The sequence below is a fragment of the Cibotium barometz genome, chromosome 13 (genome assembly GCF_041138505.1).
Source record: "Cibotium barometz isolate CiBa-2024 chromosome 13, ASM4113850v1, whole genome shotgun sequence".
Taxonomy (NCBI): Eukaryota; Viridiplantae; Streptophyta; class Polypodiopsida; order Cyatheales; family Cibotiaceae; genus Cibotium; species Cibotium barometz.
Genome location: NC_141058.1, coordinates 40,951,871 through 40,961,633, shown reverse-complemented (window position 1 = coordinate 40,961,633; position 9,763 = coordinate 40,951,871). Strand labels below are relative to the sequence as shown.

The 9,763-nt window shown below is 38.6% G+C and overlaps 1 protein-coding gene across 5 annotated transcripts; it reads left to right on the top strand.

The window, feature by feature from the left end:
• Positions 1 to 3,399: 3,399 nt before the first annotated feature.
• Positions 3,400 to 8,367, top strand: LOC147632682 (shikimate O-hydroxycinnamoyltransferase-like). Of its 5 annotated transcripts, none has more exons than XM_086807490.1 (3): positions 3,400 to 3,515; positions 5,836 to 6,290; positions 7,125 to 8,367. In XM_086807490.1, the coding sequence occupies exons 2-3, from the start codon at positions 5,883 to 5,885 to the stop codon at positions 8,103 to 8,105; spliced, it is 1,389 nt and encodes a 462-aa protein (XP_086663616.1). In that variant the 5' UTR covers positions 3,400 to 3,515; positions 5,836 to 5,882; the 3' UTR covers positions 8,106 to 8,367. The 5 variants fall into 5 exon arrangements, with proteins under 5 accessions (XP_086663616.1, XP_086663615.1, XP_086663619.1 ...); XM_086807489.1 differs by lacking the exon at positions 3,400 to 3,515 and adding an exon at positions 3,992 to 4,338; XM_086807493.1 differs by lacking the exon at positions 3,400 to 3,515 and adding an exon at positions 4,829 to 4,890.
• The last annotated feature ends 1,396 nt before the right edge of the window (positions 8,368 to 9,763 follow it).

Genomic DNA, 9,763 nt, shown 5'->3' with positions numbered 1-9,763 from the left:
GAGTTGTAAGGTGTTTGACTTTGTCGGGATCAATTTGGATATATAATAATTAATTGATTAAAAAATTCACATGTTAAGTTGAAATACTATACCTGAGTTCTTTTAATTTATTGAATGTTGTAAAGCATAGTTAACACCATGTGAAAGCTATCTTAGAAGTAAGGGACAAAGCCCTTAAATATGAATGATGCTCCTAAAATTTAAATCCCACATGTTTTTTTTACGCGGTGCCCTGCTAGAGGGACATTTATCCTGTAGGAGAAGAGTTTCTTTTAATAATACCTATCAAAAGAAAGCCACAATTTTGAAAAATAATAGTTATATGCCCGTCTATTATCTTCACAAAGAAATGAAAGTTTAAAAAAAGAGCAACTCAAATTAAAATTTGGGATTGCCAAATGGAGTTTTTTCTCTCTTTTTTTTTTGGGGTGAAGGTTTCAACCCATCCCTTAGTGGAGTGGGCGGCAGTGTTCAAAAAAAAGAGTATTTTCCCAAAAAGTGGAAAACCTTCATGTAAACGAAAATCTTGAAATCTAAAAGTTTTTGTTCTAAAACTTCTCGAAATCTGGAGGCATTTGTACCTTCAAGTTTTAAATTTGAAGGTATTTTTCAAAATATGCAGGTGCAAACTACACTAAGCTCGGTTTTTTTTTCGAGGGAGGTCAGATCGAACTCATGTCCCAACTGGTAGAGCTCTTAGAGGCTATGGTCCCCACCCCTTTGTACAATGGAAGTTAAAGGCCTTCAAAATAAACATCAAAATTGGGAATGGAAGTTTAATAACGGGGCCACAAGCTAAAATTTTTGCCTCAGGGGCCGACAGGGTGGAGGTGGAGTACAAAAAGGGCACAACAACATGAGAAGTTGAGTTTGAGAGAGAGAGAAGATTGAGAGAGGAGAGAGGAGAGAGGTGGTGACTAAGCTCTTTTTGTTGGCGTGTGCGGTGTACGCACAAGTTGGACAAGCACTGGGCGTCTGCTTTGCTTTGGCGTAAAGTGAAGTGCGAGACGGTGTCGACCGCTAGGTCTTGCGTTGTTTGCAGCAGGAGCATCATACGCCCGTGTCCACGTGGGCGAATCAGCATCCCCCACCTGGTATGCCCCCCTCAATCCATATCCCTGTCGGCCATCCTTGCATTCTTTCACATTTATTTAAATTTAATTTCACACTAGTCAATATATATATATACATATACACGGAAAAATCACACTGTCCTCAAATTTTACAGGTTGGTGACCCCAAATTTTTTTAATGATAAACCTATATTAGTATTTTTTCAAAACTCGGAAACTAAAAATTTTGCCTCCTTCAAACTCTACGCCTACCCAATGATACACCACTTTTGGCCCCTTGTGAAGAGGTAGCAAACAACGATGTTGGCAAAAGGACACTGACTACTATAAGTCCTACTGTCAACACGGTAGTAGTTCAATGGATAGAGCAATCCCCAAGTTGTGTATTCCAATCATGCTGGCTATTATGGGACGTCCTTGTAACTTGCCAGATGGTGGGTGTGTGTTTTGTGACCAATATATTCGGGTTGTAATATAAAAATAGTAGATTAGTCACGAAATATTCGTGTTGTAATATAAAAATAGTAGATTAGTCACGAAACTTTTAAAAACTATAAGTTCAACCAGCTACAAGTGAAGTTTTAAGAAAAAAAGTATTTTTCTAACTCTCCCAATTATGATTGTAGTGTTTGAAGTGAACATTACAACCAATCCTAAGAATTGATGTTAATGCTCGCTTTAAACACCATAATCATATATTGCATGGCAGCCTTTCATATGATAGATGTCATTGACTTTAAATGATGCTACAGTTACTAGACTAGGTTTTGATATTCACGGTTACTAGTAGAAATGCTCGTACTCTTTTTGTCTTCTTTAGTCTTTACACTAATCATTCTACTCTTTGGAAAATCTAGGAATGTTTTGTTGGTAGCATATAAATGAGGCTAGCTTAGAGTCCATCCTCATACAATGACATATCAAAAGGTAGAAGGGACTAAGGCTTCTTGCATCACCTCGCATCATGCCCATGGATAGCAATTCGCTACCTCTTCCCAAAGTCCTCCACAAGAAGAAGTGAAGGAGTTCTAGAGGTTGTGAGAGGATACCCCCAGCATTTCTACCTCGTGGAGGATGAAATTCTGCCAATTTTTATAGCCATTCGAATATTTAACTTGTTTACTTTTCAATGGCCTCTCCTCAAAATTGTCTCCTCCTCTCTGCTTGGACAAATTAAATAAATTCAGATTCTTGAAGAACTTTCCTCATCATGTTTTATGTTGCGATGGCAACATCCTTACTTCTTGATATACTCTTTACACAAAGAGAGGTGGGAGGAGGTAACCAAGAGATTATAGCAACACCCTTATGGGGACAAACTTTAAAAACCTTCAAACCTTCATGAACATTAAAGATATTGGTTGTCAGCTAAAGTTTGAAAGCCTTAGCGGACACAAAAAGTGTTTGCTTTATTAGGGGTGGAGTAAATTACAATGAAAGCAAGGCAATACACCAACTAGAAAAGCCATCTAGCTGGAAGCAATTGGAAATTTCATGAGGAACCTAGAAACCCAGGCAAGGAAAAGGTTTCAAGGTTCTCACAAAGCTTATACACTCTCTAAGCATGTTTGGCTCATTGCACTTTTCCTTCTTAACCCACTTGTGTTATTTGATAAGTGTTCTCACTTTCTACTTAACCCTACAATTAACATAATCCTTACTTAATCCACAATACATGCCACCTTCACTGTAGTACAACATTGCATTGCTCAATCTACAATGAAGTAGTTATTTAAGTTTTTTTACACTCAATTTCATATTAGTCTATCTAATTTTATTGCCCATAGAAAGATTGTATATTCTTTTTTTTTCTCAGTTATTCTTCAAACTGAGTTTTTGTTGCCAATTATACATGTAACCCTCATTTCTACATTAATTTTTTAGACTTCTCTACAAAATACTCTTCATCAACCTACGTATAATACTCATTTTTTTTCTCATTAAACTTCTTCATCTTTTATATTTTTGAATACTTGATATGTTTTAAAATTGCATATACCAAATATAGTTACTATTATTTATGTAATCTTATTCACATACTAAGTTTTCAAACTTTGCTTTCCACATGTACCTACTATATAGACATCCCCCTTATCTGAAGAAGAAATTTGGGTGTGGGATGGGATACCCACTCACCAATTTTGACCTTGAAAGAAAAGTATGCCCCTTACCTACAGTGTTGCACCTAATGGTGTCTTTTAGAAAGAATTATTGTACAAAAGAAATACAGATTGGTTTTAAGAAATTAAAATATATTTTGGGTGTGCAAAGGAAGACACTTACTTGCCACCCACCAACTCACCCACCACGAAAGGTAAGTCATAGAGAGGAGGAGCAAGAGATTGAAAGATACTAACCAGAAAGACTTCTAATTCGTAGGGCTCCATGCCACACCTAAGAGTCGAAACGTAGACGATGGCTAAGAATCATGCTTAACCACCGGTACCTAACTACCCTCTCTTATGCCTCCTTCAATTATTTCAATGCTTAATATTATCTAGTATATTTGATTTAGAATAATTTTCCACATAAACATTCCATGCTTTGAAATGAGTTATTAGACCACCCATGGCTGAATTCTTCTATCATTTTTGGGCACAATTCCTAGATGCTTTAAACAATGCTTTATGGTGGTGATTATTATTATTTTAATTGAGTTATCAAACCTCCAATTGCTGAATTTCCCTTGGCTGATTTTATTTTAATTTCCCTATCGAAATTTGGGCACAGGTTGCTCTACATTTCTCCAACGGTTTGGTGATGTTTTGCAAAATTTGAGTTTTTCTTTCCCCTTAAAATTTTCTCGTTCATTATATTTTGGGGGAGATTTTCCAATTTTCTTGAGAAAAAAGAAAATTCCCCCTCCTCTTTTTTTTTTTTGGGGGGGGGGGGGGGGGGTGTGGTATTATGCACGGATTTCAAATTATTTCAATTATATTCCGAAGGGCTCCTTTTACACTCACTGTCTTTCGCACACACACACTCACTTACCAGTCCTGCGCGTGACTTAATTTTCTGTGCAGTTTTGACCCGGAACCACACCTCGTGTAACATTCCTGAATTTTTCATTAAGATCCTTGCATCTTTAATCACATACATAATTCGCATTATGATATTAACTATGCAATTTCCAATTTCGCTAATTTTCTTTTCACATCCAACAGATCCAGTCCTTGAGACTCTTGATTTCTATTTTTCTTTGTTTTTTTTTTTGGCTTCAATTAATAATTTGCTCAAGACGCCTGCGCTCAATAGCATCATCAAGGTATCTGCGGCCCTTTTTGCTTCCCATTAATTAGCTAATAATGTCTTGTAGAACAGACACAAAGCCTAAGCCTTATAATATATTAATGTATTGCATTAACTCTAATGTATTAATAGCCTTCTAATGATCAACGGGAATCAATTTACGACGTGCAAGGTGTTCACGTCTATAGAAGGAAAATCCAATTCATTATTCATCTCTATAGAAAGAGAATTTCATTTTGTTATTCGTAGACATTGTTGTTTTCTAATTTCCAAGCGATATATTTGTCATTGTCCAGGAGATCGACCAGTCAATAATCTTATCCTTAATACCAATAATAATTAATCTAAAGTTTCTGCCATTTTTGATAATTTCAACTTTCTCAAGTTTCCAATGTTTCTAGAACATTGTAGGCAAAGAACGGTCTATGGACCTTTTTTCCCGCAATGCCTCGCTCTTTCTCTACATATATATATATATATATATATATATATATATATATATATATATATATATATATATATATGTATGTATAGAGGATGGCAACTTAAAATCTCCACACAGACCAAGGTAGATTAATGCATCTAACGAGCAAGATTAATATTTTAATCGTTCTTCGTTGCAAGGTTTAATAATCATATGCTTGGTTTATACATATTTTGCAGGCGGATTTTAAGTTGCCATACTCTATACATACATATATATATATATGTATGTATAGAGTATGGCAACTTAAAATCTCCACACAGACCAAGGTAGATTAATGCATCTAACGAGCAAGATTAATATTTTAATCGTTCTTCGTAGCAAGGTTTGATAATCATATGCTTGGTTTATACATATTTTTTGCAGGCGGATTATCTTTCCGCAATGCCTCGCTCTTTCTCTACATATATATATATATATATGTATGTATATATATATATCTGCGGCCCTTTTTGCTTCCCATTAATTAGCTGCTAATGTCTTGTAGAACAGACACAAAGCAAGCCGTATAATATATTAATGTATTGCATTAACTCTAATGTATTGCCTTCTAATGATCAACGGGAATCAATTTAGGATGTGCAAGGTGTTCACGTCTATAGAAGGAAAATCCAATTCATTATTCATCTCTATAGAAAGAGAATTTCATTTTGTTATTCTTAGACATTGTTGTTTTCTAATTTCCAAGCGATATATATTTGTCATTGTCCAGGAGATCGACCAGTCAATAATCTTATCCTTAATACCAATAATTAATCTAAAGTTTCTGCCATTTTTGATAATTTCAACTTTCTCAAGTTTCCAATGTTTCTAGAACATCGTAGACAAAGAACGGTCTATGGACCTTTTTTTCCGCAATGCCTCGCTCTTTCTCTACATATATATATATATATGTATGTATAGAAACTTAAAATCTCCACACAGACCAAGGTAGATTAATGCATCTAACGAGCAAGATTAATATTTTAATCGTTCTTCGTATAGCAAGGTTTAATAATCATATGCTTGGTTTATACATATTTTTTGCAGGCGGATTATTATCTTTCAAATTTTTTTGGGGTTTGAACTGAGCCAATATGAAGGTTACTATTCGCCGTGCTAATTTGGTTCCACCAGCTGAAGAGACGCCAAAGAGGGTGTTGTGGAACTCTAATGTGGATTTGGTGATACCTAGGATACACACGCCTAGTGTGTATTTTTACAAGCCAAGTAAGAGCCACGATTTCTTCTCATACGAGGTTTTGGAGAAGGCCTTAGCAAAGGCTCTGGTGCCTTTCTATCCAATGGCTGGGAGGCTTCAAAAGGATGAAAATGGGCGCATTGAGATCAACTGCAATGGAGATGGTGTTCTCCTTGTTGAGGCTGTAGTGGATGCTACTGTTGATGACTTTGGGGACTTTGCCCCCACCCTCATCCTCAAACAACTTGTCCCCAAAGTCACCTACACTGAAGATGTCTCCACCTACCCTCTGCTTGTTCTACAGGTAACTTCACTCTTGCTTCTGTTTCTCACTTCTTCTCTCTCTCTCTCTCTCTCTCTCTCTCTCTCTCTCTCTCTCACACACACACACACACACACACATTAATTCCATCTTATTAATTTCACTTGTGTTGCCCTCTACATTCAGCAAATAGTTTTTGTGCTTTTGTGTTTTGTGCACCATACACTTATCGCCACCACCAATAAGAGTTTGTATGGCGCCTATTTTTTTAAATCCTTAAATTCCATTTACTTAAAAGAAATGCTAATCATACCCTATTTTGTTGAATCCTTCTATTCCACATACTTAAGAAATGCTAATCATTGTGGAGACTCTTGAGACATAAAGTGTGTAAAAAAATGATAAATCAATAGATTAGTTGGGTTTCGTTTCAATGTATAATAAGCATACATTGAACAAATGCTTTTTAAAGCAATCCCCTTGTAGCTCACTTTTGTACCGATGGATTATTCCACCTTCCCAACAAGCAATCCCCGTGTAGCTCACTTTTGTACCGATGGAATATTCCACTTTCCCAACACAAAGTTTTGAACGACAATAAATTGCATACTTTATTTTATAATACGCATCTCTTTCTTCGCATCATGACGTGGACAAGTTCCATCGGTGTCAAGGTTCGAACTTTGGGTCGCAAGATGAACGTTCTATATAACACCATATGCACATGAAACATAAATGATTAATTTTTTGAGATTTTTGTGCATCTATTATGACATTTATTACTACAAATGTGCATTTACTCTTTTCTTTCTTTCTTTCTTTCTTATAATCTCTTCTTATGTGATAGGCTCATGTGAGTGAGTTGATGTTGTGCAGGTGACATTCTTTACATGTGGGGGCGTCTCACTAGGGGTGGGCATGCAGCACCATGCAGCGGATGGCATGTCAGGCATACACTTCATCAACACATGGGCTAGTATGGCAAGGGGCATGGACATCAAGGTGACCACATTCATAGACAGGACCCTCCTTAGGGCAAGGGACCCACCCACCCCAAAATTCTCCCACATCGAGTATCAACCCCCTCCCCCATTGTTGCCAACACCACCCAAGATTAAGGCAGCTCACAATGGGCATACATTAAACACTATTCCTACTCAAAATGGATCCACTAATCAGGATGACTCATCACCCACCACTAAACAACACGTTGAGAATGTTGCCACGCCAGCCATTCTTCACCTTACCAAGGAGCAAGTGTTGGCGTTGCGAGCCAAGGCGATTGATCCCCACACGAAGGCCACGTACAGCACGTACGAGGCGGTGTCGGCACACGTGTGGAGGTGTGTGTCAAAAGCAAGAAATCTATGCAGGGAGCAGGCAACGAAGCTGTACATTGCGACGGATGGGAGGGCACGGCTGAAGCCAGCACTGCCGGAGGGCTACTTCGGGAATGTGATATTCACGGCAACGCCTGTGGCGGCGGCGGGGGATTTGATTGGGGAGCCCTTGTATTATGGCGCCAACACGATCAGGGAAGCCTCGGCAAGGATGGACGACGAGTATTTGAGGTCGGCCTTGGACTACCTGCAGCTGCAGCCAGATCTAGGCGCCCTTGTCAGGGGCGCCCACACATTTCGGACGCCCAACTTGGGGATCACCAGCTGGACCCGCCTGCCCATCTACGACGCAGACTTTGGGTGGGGCCGCCCCACCTTCATGGGCCCCGCCGGCATCCCCTATGAAGGTCTCGCCTACCTCTTGCCTAGCCCCTCTCGTGATGGTGGCGTCAGTGTCTCCCTTGCCCTCTCCTCCCACCACATGCCAGCCTTTGAACAGCTCTTCTATGAGTTCTAGCCCTACTCTACTTGGCCCTTCGCATCTTTGGTAAACCTCTTGGTGGTCTTCATCATCTAATCCACCATGTAATTTTCCATCTTTTTTATGCCACTATATATCCACTACCTATATAGTTTTAATAGCACCTTTTTAATCCCCCAACATAAACTTTTTCAAGTAGTTCATTAAGGGGCAAAACTACCCTTCATGGGCTCAACATCTGGGGCATCCTTCTGGATCTAACCTATCTACCTTATGATTATCCACCTTTTATGCACTACCTAGTTCGTACAAATTCCATATATTTTGTTCGCACTTGTTTAATCTCCCCACCTCCCAAAAGACTTTCTAAAGTAGTTCATCACATCTCACATTATTGTGGCTAATGGAGATCATGATGATGCTATGATTTAGTGAACTATTTTCTAAGGTTAAAGTATAGCATTTTAATCAATGAGCTATTTTCTTACAACCCAACGATGTTGGACCACATTCATTCTTGTCAAGGTTTAGGAGCAGAATATAAAGATTACAACAGCCATTGTGTAGTACTTGAAAGATTAAATTAGAAGTTGGGATTATGGTTGTTTTTTAATTTGTATTTTGAGATTTTTTTAATCTAGCACAAGCTTGGTGGTCAAGTGTTCTAAACATTTATTTGCACCAAATCCAAGTGGAATCATTACGAAGGGCACGAATCAATGCAAAGTGCATCGCATGCTTTTAAGACTAGTGATAGCGTACACCTCGCTCCTCTTTCGATGGTATTTCTATCAACACTGGTTTAGAATCAAGTGTAGCTATTTTATAAATTTATGTTCCTATAATCCCAATTGCAATAAACCTTCATCCACTTGGAAGGAGAAACGGTTTGGTTTCATCACCAAACAGTTCTTTTCTATATTGCCAATGAAACTGCCACGCTTAGCTTGTTGGGTAACCTTTTAGTGCGATTCTATCTGTCATTATGTACTACATCTTGTGGTTGATTTTGATAAGTGCTAACTATCATTGTTGGTACTCATTTTTTAGGTGAAACACTTTGTAATGCCAATTGATCAATTATGAAAACTGATCAATTGTGGTTACATAATCAACACGATATATGAATAAAAGCCAATTCTTAGAGGGTTGTTGGAGGAGGAGTGGTGTAGTGGACACGTGCGAGGAGGAGTGGTGTAGTGGAGTTGTGCTAGATCTTATCTCACGCGTGCGATTGCATGCATCCCGTACATCGACGGGTGGTCGACGAGACAGGGCTTGCATGGCAAGGTCATCCCAGAATGTGGCACCAAGATGGGGTGGAGGGTTCGAGCGGATGGGGGGATTGGGAACCTGATGTTGAGAAAGAGATCAAGCGACACAGAGAGGAGGCGGAGGTCGAGTTTTCTAGGAAGAAGTGTGTGCCCGATTGGCTAAACGATAGACTTTGTTCTCAATCGAAGGAGAAGGTATGTTTGAAGCTTAATCAGGAGCTAGTCGAAGTCAAGTGGGGTTCTTTTCCATCTGTAGCGTCTTTGTTTTTTGTCCTGGTAGACCCCCGTCTAAGGCAGAGTTGGGAAAGTGGCTTCAAGAAAGCGTACTGCATGAAAATGTCATCTCCAAGCTGTTTTACCTAGGTAAAGGCTTTTTCAATGTCCTTTTTGTTAAAGGTTAGTCTGTGTTAGAGTTATTTG